The sequence below is a fragment of the Micrasema longulum genome, unplaced genomic scaffold (genome assembly GCF_059751315.1).
Source record: "Micrasema longulum isolate JH-2025_06_02 unplaced genomic scaffold, ASM5975131v1 h1tg003561l, whole genome shotgun sequence".
In the NCBI taxonomy this organism is placed as follows: Eukaryota; Metazoa; Arthropoda; class Insecta; order Trichoptera; family Brachycentridae; genus Micrasema; species Micrasema longulum.
The window spans coordinates 5,155-19,805 of record NW_028280606.1 but is presented as its reverse complement, the minus strand read 5'-3'; the positions used below and the strand labels follow the sequence as shown (position 1 = coordinate 19,805).

Here is a 14,651-nt window from a genome sequence, read left to right as displayed (position 1 = left end):
CATTGTGTTTAAAATAGTTTTTTAAATAAAATAATGCTTTAATATTGTATTACAACATATTTTCTGAGAGGTCATTGTCCCTTGCACGTTATATAACAATATTGTACCGTAATATATTATTCGTACCTTGCACGTCCCTAACGCAATGTGTCCGATTGCACGCTTAAATGACTCAATTGCGCCAATGAACCCCTTGACAACTGAAATTACGTTAATTCTCAAATCTGTCTTTTTTATCTTTTCAGCCACTCCACGCCACTGCACTGATTGTGGAGCTGCTGGCGCGGGGTAAAAGTGTGGAGGGGGGAACACAGTCATCTCTAGCGACCTCTGCCCTCGACTGCGATAATCAATTTGACCTTTTTACTTTAGCCATTCAGTCCAGAATTGACTCCAATTGAGGCTGCCTTTGAGAAGTAAGAGAGGTAATCTGGTTCTATTGCCCGTAATGTGAAGCTTCCGTTCTCCATACAATTCGACTCACTCAGATAGTCTTTAGTCGTCTGACCAGACCGAGTTGCTGATAGTCTAATCCAGTGCTAGAATGGTACTACATCCTTATCTGTGTTGTGCTTACGTGTGCTGATGATCTACAGGCTCACTTTTGGTAATTATACATGTCCGATTTAATATAACCCCAATTATTATAGACGCAATAATTGCTATAGATGAATACATAGCACATTTAAACATCACAGGTTGATTTCACACCTATTTACGTTCCTCCCTGCTCAAAATTAACTACTCTTTTAGGTTTATAACTACATACATTAAAAAAAAAAACAGCAATTGAATCGCAAATGTTTCGCTAAACAAGCACTATATTTTTAAGGTGGGGTTTTTTTTATAAACTTGTTTTAAATATTTTATGATTTATGAGTTTGCCATTTTAGCTTCAGTTTTCTTTTTGTAATAAACTGTATTGATATTATATAATACATTTAAAATATTTATACACAATCTGTGGATGTATTTTGTTTATTGTGATATAACAAGCGTTATATTACATTTTTAAAACGCAAGTACATAATATATAAAAAAATATTTTTATAATGCATATCAAGACGGTGCTACGTTGGAAAAATAAGAAGTTTTTTTATTTTTAACTCTTCATTTTTGTACCGTATGGTGCGCTGCTTTTTGAATTTATCGACACGTACAAAGTGTGACGGTTAAAACAATTAATCTTTGTGTGGGCGTGTACCTACCTGCTTCTATTTGGGATTTTAAGTGTATCGTAAATATTGTGAATTAAGTAATTAAATTGAACAATAAATTACATAAAATAGTTTCAACACAACATATAAAAATATAATATTGTTGTCTCGTAAAAAGTCTAGTGGGTACTAAAACATACCGAATTCATTCGGTGTCTTTAAATATTTTGTAACAAAAATTATTTCGAAAAATTATGGTTTTCTGTACTATTTTTTTAAATAAATACTAATAACATCTACGTGATAAGCCTAAGCGTCGTTAGTCGTAGTAAGCTTTGAACCGTGTTGTGATCCTGTGACTAGTGTCAGAGATCACGAATCACATTTTCTGATTGTGAATTAAATAATTATTTATAATAATTTGTAATAATTTGAAAATACAAATCTTTGAAAATAGACCCAAAATTGAAATATTTTGGGAAGTTGTGAGAACGCAAATACTTACGCCTTTTTTCATTAAAGAAAAAAAATAAATTATAACAGCTTGAAAGTTATAAGTCAATGCCTACGTTGGGATATGTTTGCATACCATGTTGAGTTTCTAGGTTCAAATCCTGACGGGTTAAACAGGAAATATTTGTTTATAAGGTGGTTTTACACTGCAAACTTTTACAGTCCCCCGATTACCACGTGAATCGTAAGACAGGTCGCCTTACCTACCTGTAACACATAATAGAGATACACTGCCTATAGTTTTCCAATGCAATGCCATATACACTATTGGGTGCGGATTAAGGTTTAATGATGATGACAACTAATTCAAAAAGTATTTTTTTAATTACTTAGTCGTCTAAAAATGTCTTATATTTTTATATATCGTCTCGTGCTCAAAAGTTTAACATAACTATTAGCTATTTAAATCAATAAAACTATTATATTTGACAACTTATACCAGTGATAGCAATAATTATCTTCAACATTATCACCAAATTCGTCAATAGTAAATATAAAACTTAATCTTATATTATTATTCTTTCCCATTGAAAATATTCGTGATAATTAGCCTAATTTCAAATAATACGTTTCGGTTATTTAATCATATTTTTCATTTGTTATAATAAATTTATTATTAACCTTTGCCATCGTGTAGTAATTTTCAGTTAAAGTTAAAAACCCAAAGTAATAGCATCAACTTCAAAAACAAAACATTTGTCAACGTTTTGTAACTTTTGTAATATTACTTATGATTTTTACCATTATTGATAATCGCATGAATTTAAAAATGTATTTTTTAATGTGCAATAGAATAAGCGTCTATTTTGAGGTCTCCAACATTACAATATGTCGGAAAGGTGTCATTTGTGAATCAGTATTAAAGCTTGTAAATACTTTAATGTACGTCCACTAAAAAGTACCTATTATTTTTCCATCTGTTAATTTTTGTAAAGTAAATGAGCTTATTCCTTTATTAATGAGACGAGCTGTTGTCTCGTGGATAGTATTGCGGACTCCGGAGCAGAAGGTCCGAAGTTCAAATCCTGCCCCATCACAACTTATTTCCCATTTTTTATCACAGTTATTACTTAATGACTAAAATAAAATAGATCCAAAATTGAAATACTTGAATAATTCATGAAAATACAAGTGTTTATTTTAAAAAAAATGAAAATATGGGTTGACAGGATATCGTAAACCTAGCTCTTATACATCACAACAAATCAGCAGGTGGAAGAATTGAAGAAATGTGGATGCGCAAACATAGGCATACTTATTAATGTTGCAGTGTGTAAAATCATCACTTAAATCAGCCAAAGGGTCTTAAAAATAGTATATTTTTTTTTTTTTATAAAATGGAGAAATTAAAAGTAATTATTGAAAAATCTTTCACCGCGCCTACTTGTAGGCAATATGCAATACATTTCTTAACTTTCATAGATTGAAAAACTGAAAAAAAAATGTCAGTCCGAAAAACATAATATTTCACACAAAATATTATTTGGGTCTGAGTGCAGTTTGCGCCCGCATTAATCAACCAGGTTTACTCTCCAAAGACCCTTAACCTCACCAATTAAATGAAACTACCAATGCACTTGTAAATTAATGTGATTCATTGAATTCTTAATGCGTAATAAAAGTGAATTTCCTATTTTACAGGTCTCACGAGAAAATGAGATAATACTCGCCGACCCCTATGTTCCCGCCAATTAACCACTTTGACAGCTTCCCGTCTGCGCGGATTGCGTGGCTAGAAGCGACCATTAATATAGCGCTGCACGCTAACCAAACGACCATAGATAAACTAGTGATGCGCATCGAATATTTTGATTTTTTCGTGGTCAAATTATTCGATTATTTCTGTAGCAGCTATTTAAAGAAAAAATATGTTGCATACATAGTGCCATGTTATAATGAAAGTAATAATAAATAAACATAAGCTTAAGCTTGTGCTAAACATAAGCTTAAGCTTGTGTTAAACACAACACCACTTATGTGTGGAACTCAAAATACATAATATAACTTTTGTAAATATGATAATGTTTAGTTTTGGTGTTATATTTCTTGTTATTATGAATTTATGAGGTCATCGTAAAAAAATACGTACCGAAAAATTGTCGTTGTACTTAGAATTATTTTTATAATCTCCAATCAATGGTAATCTGTACTTAGAGACATCGAAATAAGATACTTAAACAACGATTCATGAAATCACCCTTACAAATTAAAATATGAAAATATTTTTTAGCCCTCAAAATACTCAATACCATCCCGAAAGGTATGTAAAAACTGAAAATATGTACTCAACTTACTTATTTCACTAAAAATCAACTTTACTGTATTATCGTGGTCGGCAACTAATTTTGAACTATTCAACTTCCCTCGTCGATTATAATTTTTGAAAACCGATTATCTGTAGATAGATCGAACATTCTCACGACTGGTAATAAATTATTCGATAATTTACAAGAATCAGTTATGTGCATTGCCGATTCTGGCCGAGCTCACGATAATAATACAATCAAGCTTTATTAGTAGAAGGTTCTTATTATTAGGGTTTAACCGTTTGAAACATCTGCCCTTAATGTCAGTTTAAATCTAAATTGTTCCGTGTCGAGTGTACTTTACATGAGATGCATATGCAATTTGGTTTTATTAGTAAGTACACAAGACGTGATGACAACAGTTTAAATTACCCTTTGCATTGTATAGTAAGTGCCTATTCGAGAACTCAAGTCTATTATATAATATCTTTTTGATTGCTTTAAATTAATAATACATAGGTGCCTTTGCCCTTTGGCATAAGCGTTTATTAAACGATTTAATAGTGGTTACAATAATTATAATGAAATGTAAAAGTAGTGACATTTATATCCTTTATTACTGAGGCTTACATTCATTTATGTCAATTATAGTTTCTAAATACAGAAAAAATGGATAAGGTAAGTATATTAACAAATTGGTTGGTAAAATTAAAGGTGCAACTGAGTTTTAGATTATGAATTTGGAATAAAATATTTAAAAAATCGATAAATTTCATATTACTAATCAACTTTATTTTTTTTATAATGCATATTTAAAATACAAGGTAATGTTTTGTTACAAATGGTACTTTAACAAAAAGCATGTTACTTTTTAATACTTATAAACTTAATTAAATTCCCTCGAAAAAAAACCTATTCAGAAACATTAAGAAATGTAAATTCTCTATTTTTTATTATTTTAACATAAGTATTTTCATTCAAATCTCCAAATAAAACAAGATTTCATATTAAATCTATAAATTCAAAATATTTGTAAGAAACTTAATTTTAAAAAAACATGCGTAAATAATTGTGTTTTAGTATTATTTTGTATATTTTAATCCATTTGATTGTATATCATTTTCTTGCTTGTTAAGTAAAATGCAGCTATTTGAAGAAAATTCAAGAAGTGAAGAGTTTCTACTAAGAAAAGCAAGCCAATCCTTGTTCCTAAGTACTAGTGCCGCAGGAGTGCCATTAATGTCTCCTGTAGTCCCAGTGCTTATCAATAGGAATATGGCTCTATCATCGCATCCAGGGGAAAAGAGTCGTCTAGAATAGAAGCTTTACCAGTTATAAATACAATATAACACGATGATGTTACCGAAGATCAACATTTATTTTTAACGACAGAATATATAAACGAGAAACAAAAAAAATAAATTATTAACTTATAATATATAGGTAACTATTGTAATAAATGAATTATCATAAGTAATAATGTACGAATGTACATAATGGCAAAGTAATATTTGTTATTATTATTGGGTATGTAAGTACCTACTTACTTACTTTACTTTGATTTTTACCCTTCCCATTTTTCTCAATCCTGACTCCTCTATACTACAAATTTTCCATTGTAATAGGGCCTTCTGACGTGTTGTGGAGTAATTTAAAAACAAAAATCTTCCATGCGTCGGTCAAACGTCTTCACCACTACACTACGGAGGCCGCCGGGATTTTTAAAATATGATAACTCTGTGATTTTGGAAGCATTATTTTGAGTGAAGGATTATTATTTTTTAATTCATTTTTTTAAATAAATATGTGTGTTTTTATGATTGACCCAAACTATTTATTTATTAGAAAAAGAGAACCAAGTTGTGGTAGAGCGGGGTGCGAAGTTTGGACCTCTGATCCCTGAGTCCACGACACTACGGTACCACACCTCAACTGTTGCCTGCTAGTTTTTTATTAAAACAACTGAAATCGTATTATTTTTTTTGTTTTCTTGTTCTTTAACTAATAAATGTAGCTTTTATAAATTATTACTTGTGTTCATATTTATTCGAACTATACTGTAATTTGTAATAAACATGTATTGATAATACTAAAAAAGTAAATACGAGAGCCAACACCTATGAATTGTATTACTTTACAAATTAAATTTTTAAATGAACGCATTTAAAGTTTATTTTAATACAAGACTAAAAATTATATGATAATTAAATCAGTTAGAAACTGGCTCCCCGCTGGCTCGCACCAAGGGTATAATTTGTGACAGTTCTCGAACAATACCCATTGGCTAATACCTCTACCTAAATGCCACTAATTAGAAATAACTAAAGTAGGTAAGTACTTAATTTATGTATGGTTTTAATATTTATTGATCTAGTAGCTCGTGTCATTTCATGGTAGTGAGTTTGTCTATGGTTAATGATCTGAGCATAGACTACTATGATTACTAGATATTATTAGTTTGTGGTTCTGACATAGACATAATCTGTGGTTAGTGATTCTGACTGACGTTTGACATCACTGTCAACACGTGCTCTGAGTATCTCGCGCTCGACGTTTTCAAAAACAGATAAACACCGTGTGTTTTAAAAGTTAAAATGGGAAAAATAAAACAAGAACCAGTAGATCAAGATGTTTCCATGGCCGACGTTTCAATAAAAGAGGAGGCATTGAGCTACGAGGACAAACTTAAAAACTGCAGTTTAATCGCAAAGCCGATGGCTTCTAAAAAACTTAGCAAAAAGTTTTATAAACTTATCAAAAAGGCCTCCTCACAGAAGAAATTCCTGAATTGTGGACTTAAATTAGTGCAAAAACAAATAAGACTAGGACATAAAGGGTGAGAAACATTGCGTTGATTCTCAAAAAAAATTTCGCATTGTGATTTGTTTACATCTAACCTCAAAATTTACAAGACGTATTTCATTATTGGTGAACATGTGGAATCCAGATACATAATAAACCTGCTCCATGAGATCATAAATACTATATCTGCATAATCAATGTTTACTATTTTAAGGCTAATAGGTTTTTTTGGTTTTCGAAAAGTTTTGACTAAGCCAAACCTAATTTCAATAATAATTTAACAATGCATTGTACACATCGCAAGTAGAAAAAATCCAGGACCGTGTGTTACGAAGGGTTTTTCTTTGAATAACTCCGAAATTAAAATCGTTTGTTTTCAGAATTACGTTTTTGTTCATTTACACGACTCCATCTTGCCCCCTATGTATTCTCAATATAAATAAAAATGAAAAAAATAATGATGATATTGAAATTCCGTTTTTCTTTTTGGCAGTTTTATCGTTTTTCTGTTTTCGATTTTATATCATGTATATCAATGTTTTTCAACTTGTGGATCGTGACCCCCCAAAAGGGTCGCTGTTGCTAGCAAAATCAAAGAAAGAAGCCAGGGTGTTAGATTCTACGCTACCAATAAAAATACAGTCATTTTAGTCACGTCTGTGCCTGTTTATTTTTTAACTATTATTTATCAAATCTTGGTTTTACTCTTAAGAGGCAAATAACCAGATTATTTTCTATTTAGTTAGTTTTTATGTCCACCATTGAAGAGAATGTTAGTTAACATCGGTAGGATGTGGCAAATGTCACTAATAAAATGAATATCAAAGCTTCCCCTGCCAGTTCTGGATACTCATATTTTCTCTTTATCCAGAAGACACCAATCTTCTGTGAATTAAATTCCATATTAAGTGTGCCATCAAGCCGCTGCGCTTGCTTTTACTTTGCTCATCATTCCTCGATTAATAATAATATAGTCTCAATAGAAAGACAATAAAATACATCATCGTTGAAATCTCTGACATACGAGTAGTGTATTGAAACTTAGGTCCTGGGGGGACACCAATTTTTTTTTACTCGTAAAGGAATTAAAAGGTTGGAAAACATCATTTTAAAAATCCCACATTATATTTGATTTGTTGCTTTATTTATGCATTGTGGCAGTAAAATGGTTAAAAAGTCGTTTTATTTTTATTTATTAGTTCATAAAATCTCATTAACTAATATCATCATCATTTCCCTATTCCCACATAGTGGTGCGTAGAGCATTGCATCGGTACTACAATTCTAGATATTTTTCGTTATATGGAAAGTAAGGTTAAGCTTTGAACTTCAGTTGGAACAGTAAAATTTTGCAGTTTAGAAAACCACCTATATTTTTTATTATTTGTTTGCTCAAAATATTTTGTTTTTTAATTGCCTGCCTCATTAGGTAACCTTCTATCAAGGCAGAATTACTCTTTTTTTCAGTCGAGTCAGTGAGGTATTCAACACCAAAATATTTTAAATGAGATCTTTCACTTACTGCTCTTATAATACTTATTTTTATTTTCATTTTTTATTCCCTGAGCTTCTAGGGAAAGCCGTTGAAGACTCTTCGTCTTATGAACAGGTGTCTTCGCTTTAAAACCGATAGTTGATGTCCACCCTGCCCGCAATCGAATCCGGAACCTCAATTACGCGTTAACCATTACATTACAAAGCAGACTTACCTCCGATTCATTTTCTCTTTTAAAACTTACCTGGGAGTATGACTACTGATGTCTCGAGTTAATGACTCGAGTTAAAAACGCTCGTCCAGGATTCTGGTTTTAATATACATTTAATTAACATTGCATGTATTATTGTTCGGTTGCAGTATTGTAGTATTCGCGGGCGACGTGTCCCCCATTGAGATCATGTGCCACATGCCGGGACTGTGCGAGGACAAGAGTGTCCCTTACGTGTACGTGCCCAGCCGGATGGATGTGGGAGCCGCCATGGGAGTAAAACGGGGCTGCCTCATGGTCCTCGTCCGGGAACACGAGGACTACAAGGACCTGTACGCAGAGTGCCAGGCGGAGATTAAACTGCTGCCCGCGCCACTATGAATTCTATGCATTTAGTGTAATTTTAAGATATTTTATGAATATATATTTTTAATCTTGAAGGTGTTTTTACTTATGTATAGATAACCATTCTTTACCAACCCATGTGTGGCTCTACATATGCATGTAGCATAAATAATAATAAATATTTTAATAAAACAAACTACTATGAACGACGTCACTATAGTAGAATCAATCCTGGAAGGTATTTTTGACAGTTGAAAATAGTGTTGTGGCAGTCTTTATTACGATATTGATTTTTTATTTTCAAATAATTTGTCAAATAGCGTGAATAGAACCAGGTTTTCATATGTACGACTAAACAGCTTTATACAAAAGATTTTTTCCAGATAAAAATAGTAATGAGGAAGTTTGAAATATTTTGTTTTTATTAAAATCTTTTTTTCTTGCATTTTTAAGAAATTTCGCCATAAAATTAAATGCTTTAATTATTACCGCGCATAAGAAAACATTTTTGAATTTAAAAATTTCGTAGGACTTAATTTCCACGTACTTTTATTTAGTTAATACAACAGGATTACATTCGACAGACAATAAACAAAGTAACAAAAATAACAAAACGTATATAATTATATAAACAATAATTGTTTTATTTCGATTTTTTTTCTTTTAACATTTTTAATTGTAGTATGTATCACATATAAATAATCGCGAGTGAAAGAAGTAAAATGATCAAAATATGGTGAAGGCACGAGGCAAACTGATTTATTAATTATAATCGTGCATGTTTTATAGAACTCGGGGACGGATTTAAATTAACTTTAAATTGTTTAATTTTAGTAGATTTTAATGAAAAATGCATTATGACTGTACTTCAATTATTATTGATGCCCATTTCGAAAAATCCGTAATATGATTCCGTGAATCGGTCGTTCGATTCGTTTTTAATTCTTATCGCTAATTACACATAATTTTGCAAAGCAATAACTGAATGTTTGTTTATTTAAATAAATAGACATTAGCTTATAAAATAATATATATTGCAATGTTTTCCTTTTCAATCCTTTATTTGCTAAATTATCCACTAACTACCCTTATCTGAACTGAAGGCTCATTAACATAATATTAGCTGGTTAAAATTTCTTGGAACTTTTCGACATTAAATTAATACATAATAGTAAATTCCCTAAGTTCATTCTAATAATGCGTTTCAGAAAATCCTATTACTTTTATTATTATATTGGAAATTTCTTTATTAATTTATTCGGTTAGAAAAATATGACAAAACATTTTTTTAAATTTATGGTTGGATATATTAGGAGTTTATGAAAACATTTCACACCACCTAGACCAATCAAAGAAATAATATTTATTTTATAAATGTTGAAAAATTAATGATCCATGATAAGGTATATAATAACAGAAAAGTGCAATAGCATTTCAAATTTTTTTAAATTATAGTTTTGCCAAATTTATTTAGAGTTGATAAAAAGCACAAAATTGTAATAAAAATCTTATTAAAATAAAATATTAATAAAATTTCATGAGAAAATATATATAAAAGGTTGTTAAAATAAAAAAGCGAAAAAGAATTGCATTTTTAAATTAATAGAAATTATGTTTGAAACCAAGTCACGTAAATATAATTTAAGCCTAATGGAGAGACCTACCGAGAACGCTTCACAAATTAAAGGAATATACTAATTTTCAATAAATTTTGGTAATGCCAAAAAAGTCATTAATGAGAGCGAATTCCCCAAAAAAGTAATAAAAATAAATTCAACAATACTGCACTGCCCAATACTAATAAATATGATTTTAAACATTAATAGCGGCTAGCCAAGACTTTTCGACGGCTGTGCGGAAAGATTAACGTTAATATTGTCGTCGTTTAAATTTAAATCTAGTATTGCAATTTTCAAAAAAAAAACTAGCACAATGTTGATATTGTAAATCGATACTGAAGTTTTGCGGTGGTACGTCACTATTGAAGCGACTCCACAATGAAGTACCGCATTCGTTAATCGACCGGTAGTTGTCAATATTTACAATACTTCATGAGCGCGGAGTTGGGTGTACACGTCAAAAATCTCATAGCTTGCAGCCACTGTAGTTCATATAAATCAGCCAATGTTAAGTGAGCTGTAAAAGATATCCAGTTTACTTACCGTATACGGAAAGAGAACCTCTGACATCACATGTGGAGTCATTTCAGAAATACAAAACACTAAAAAATCATAGCGCTGATAATACGATATATAAAAATTTAAAAAGAAAATTAAGCTTAGTTTAATAGACTATTTATCAAATAAAAAAAAACACTGAACTTCCTAATTACTTAATAAAATAAAATAAAATTACTAATGTCCTTTTAATAAAGCAGACATATTGCCTTTGTATACAATCACTTAACATCTGTCGAAAAATCATGCTAACTTTAGATTTATATTTTTCTTAGTCGTTTGCCCTTGGCATGGTCATGGTCACGGCAGGAGGAAAGCGTGTCTTTAGGATCCACCTCCGTCCACTTCTGTCCTCAGCACTTTTGGAGGCCTTCTGAAAAGAGATGCCAGTCGCTTCTGTCACCGAGTCTGTCCATCTGTTAGGACTTCTTCCACGAGATTTTTGTATTTTTTAACTTTCTCTTCGCCTCGTAATCTTAAGTACCTAAGAACACGGATTTGCACAGTGGAAGAAAGACGCTGCTCAATACCCAATTTTATTTATTTAAATGTACAATACAGCACTACTGCCAGTTACAACGTACATATATTATATTATTAGGTATCTACAAAAACATGTTACAAAAAAGTGCGATTCTCGGATTATAAAAACATTAGTCCATAGTATCCGCAGCATTCTACGCCAGCACCATTTTGAATGCGTCTATCTTTCTTTCAAAGCCCGTGGGCTGAAACGTGTTTCTGCAACGTACAAGAATATAGAAAAAAATAGAGTTTTGACCATTTTTATTTTTGGAGACTTGGTGTGATACTACGTTGTTGCCAAACATTGTTCAACTTCTGCATCGCAGAGAGAGCCACAGAATTTCGTTCGTATCGTTCCAGCATCACACCCTTTTTAGATTTTAGGTGACCATTAAAATACATTATTCTTTTCTCATTATCTCTAAACTTGTGATTCCTACAAATAAACTGATCGGTCGAAGACAGTTATTAATTGGGAGCATTTAGTTATCAATATAAACAATAAAATCAAACAACCCCTTTTCTATAATAAACATTACTAATTACATGGATTTGTCAAACTTTACAGTGGAAAATAAAACAAAATGGTTAGTAGCATCATTTTTATTGCATTCTTTACAAGATCATACCTACAGCCTCTCTTCATATCCCTTAATTGTCTCTATAGTGTTTCACACAAATATTGCAGCTGTCTAGTACAAAAATAAATAGCTACCATGTTACACAGTAAAACGTATTCCTGTGTGGGAAATATAAAATACATTACTCAATATAATATGTTACCGCTAATCTATAACTTCTTTGTGTAGTCAAAATATCAATAAAAGTTAAGTTACTCAGTTTATCAAAACGAATATTCATAATTTGTTACCTATCACAATTTCCATCACATACTGTTTAATATTTCATTCCTCACATAATCGTTATAATTGTACTCCGCATATTCGCTATAAGGTCTGACGTTTTGTTTTTAAAACACACAATATTGTGCATGGGAAGATTGACATTCATTGTTGTAAGGGCACAAATACTCGCTAATTGCATACTACATCCGTTTCAGTCTAAAGCTTTTAGCACATAACTCTAAGATTGTGAAGATTTAAACAAATATTATCCGTGATATTAATAATTCAGAAAAATATTTAACTTACTGCGCTTTTAAATATTTAAGTACAGATTTGTACAAACGAATGTTCGCTTTATTCTTTTGAATTATACTCTGACTAGGTTAGGACATACTTAATGAAAATTCCTTGTTTCGCATTGAAACATATTTTTTAAACCTTCACAATCTGATACTACTTTTTTTTACATCATATAAAAAATGTATAATACAGACTATTTAAGATGATAGATTTCCCATTTAGATGTTATAGAAAAGATCGAATTACAAAAGTGCAAATGAAGTAATTTGAGAATTCACGTTTCTCATTTGAATTTGTTTTGATAAACAAATAAAATGTTCATTAAGATATTTTTAAATGTTAAGCCAGATTGTGATCAAATTATTAGTTTGGTAGTATCATTTAAAGTAAATAATAATGTGAAGAGATGTGAAAATATGCGATATTTAAAATGATTTGTGACATTTGCGTTTTTGTAAAAAAGATTGTCCACAAAAATGGTTTTCAAACGGTTAATCAAATACATATGTGTGTAGTTTCCTAAATCTAAATGTTAAAAGTATCAATGTAAAAATAGACAATGAGTTAACACTAATTTGATGTTGGTTAAATATTATCTAAATATTGTTTCGAAGCGATGATTTGTGAATCTAAATGCGTCCATTTTATGTTAAATTTAATTATTCTTCAACTATTAATAGTTATTGTAACCACTCAAAATCTACAAATTGATCTTAATTTCCTCGATCTGAACTCCAAATACAAATATTATTACTGTACATTAAAGCATTAAGCTTCAAAGTCATGCAAAATCTGACAAATTTAATGGAGAAAAAGTCATCAATGTTGGTAATCATGTTTTTTTTAATGCTTTTTTGTTGTTTCTGCGTAATTTTTATATCTGAGTAGTCTTTAATATTTTAAAAACTATTTGTAATATTTGTTTTGTTTTGTTTAGTTGACTTATTATGCGTTATTATATTATATTTTCTATGCGCACACATCTGATTTCCCATATAATTACATATCTGGTGATTCGACCATTAATTGTTTTTCTAGAAATTAATTTTACTAGACAGTATAAATTTATGACATTTTTCTAATGGATTTCCATGTTGAAATTAAAATTAATAAAATTAAATGTATTTGGAGTTAAGGTTAGATAATTAACCGAATTCAGATGTATATGAGGAATTTTCAAGACATTGAATACCAAGCCAATTTATATTAAATAATAATAATATACCCTGTGTGGATGCAGTAATTGTATTGTGTTTATATTGCTTAGGTATTATTTGTGTAAATTGTAAATAATTTATGGAATAAACTACGTTTGGAAAAATTTATAGAATATTTTAATTTTACATCTAATAATTACTAATCTTCACATTCTGATCAAGTCTAACCTAGTTTACGAGCTTCAGTAAAAATATCCCAAACTTCGCGTATTATAAACTATAAAAAAAAATACGGCATTCTCGAGTATATAATCTTTTCACATTCGATATTATAAGATGTACGATTATATTTATGTAGGAGGTAGTCTAAAAACTTGTAATTTTATGTTAAATTGAGGTTATGGAGGGAGAGACGCATTTTCATAGTTAATTTAATCTATTGAAATAGCTTAACATTTACCAAAAATTTAATGCATGCTGTAAATGACAATTAAAAAAAACAGTTATATGTAATATTGTGGTAAATATCAGATAAAATCATTGACATATCAATACATAGACATGCTTTGAGCCCTCAAAAATGATGACACTTAACTCGTGCCCCAACACTCGATCGTGCCAAGTGCGTATTTAGTCATTCTTCGATCATCAGCTAGGCATGACGTTTAAAATCTAAACAAAAATGCTCACTTGTGTCATGAAAACGTATAAAAACCTTTCAGATGAACATTGTAAAAAGGATTTTGTAACTTTGCATTGGCAAATGTTCGTTACGGGTGATCAAAAAAGCTTAAAACAATTAATATTCAAATATAAATATTATTTTTTGTAAACATCAAACTACGCCCAGCGGCGTAATTGCGAAGCTTTTCTTGGTT

At 30.5% G+C, this 14,651-nt stretch overlaps 1 protein-coding gene and 1 long non-coding RNA gene across 2 annotated transcripts; both read left to right on the top strand.

The window, feature by feature from the left end:
• The first annotated feature begins 375 nt into the window (after nucleotides 1–375).
• LOC148270707 (uncharacterized) lies at nucleotides 376–4,667 on the top strand. The gene is made up of 2 exons (XR_015825307.1): nucleotides 376–607; nucleotides 3,312–4,667. It is a non-coding gene; the product is annotated as an uncharacterized LOC148270707 (long non-coding RNA).
• A 1,624-nt stretch (nucleotides 4,668–6,291) lies between these two features.
• On the top strand, nucleotides 6,292–8,864 carry NHP2 (NHP2 ribonucleoprotein). The gene is made up of 2 exons (XM_088242277.1): nucleotides 6,292–6,752; nucleotides 8,574–8,864. The coding sequence occupies exons 1-2, from the start codon at nucleotides 6,511–6,513 to the stop codon at nucleotides 8,803–8,805; spliced, it is 474 nt and encodes a 157-aa protein (XP_088098403.1). The 5' UTR covers nucleotides 6,292–6,510; the 3' UTR covers nucleotides 8,806–8,864.
• Nucleotides 8,865–14,651: the final 5,787 nt, after the last annotated feature.

Excerpts from the sequence above, each read along its gene's own strand:
- NHP2 (XM_088242277.1), top strand. The coding sequence starts at position 6,511 with ATGGGAAAAATAAAACAAGAACCAGTAGATCAAGATGTTTCCATGGCC. Across the intron at positions 6,753-8,573 it reads ATAAGACTAGGACATAAAGG|TATTGTAGTATTCGCGGGCG; the intron begins GTGAGAAACATT and ends GTTCGGTTGCAG.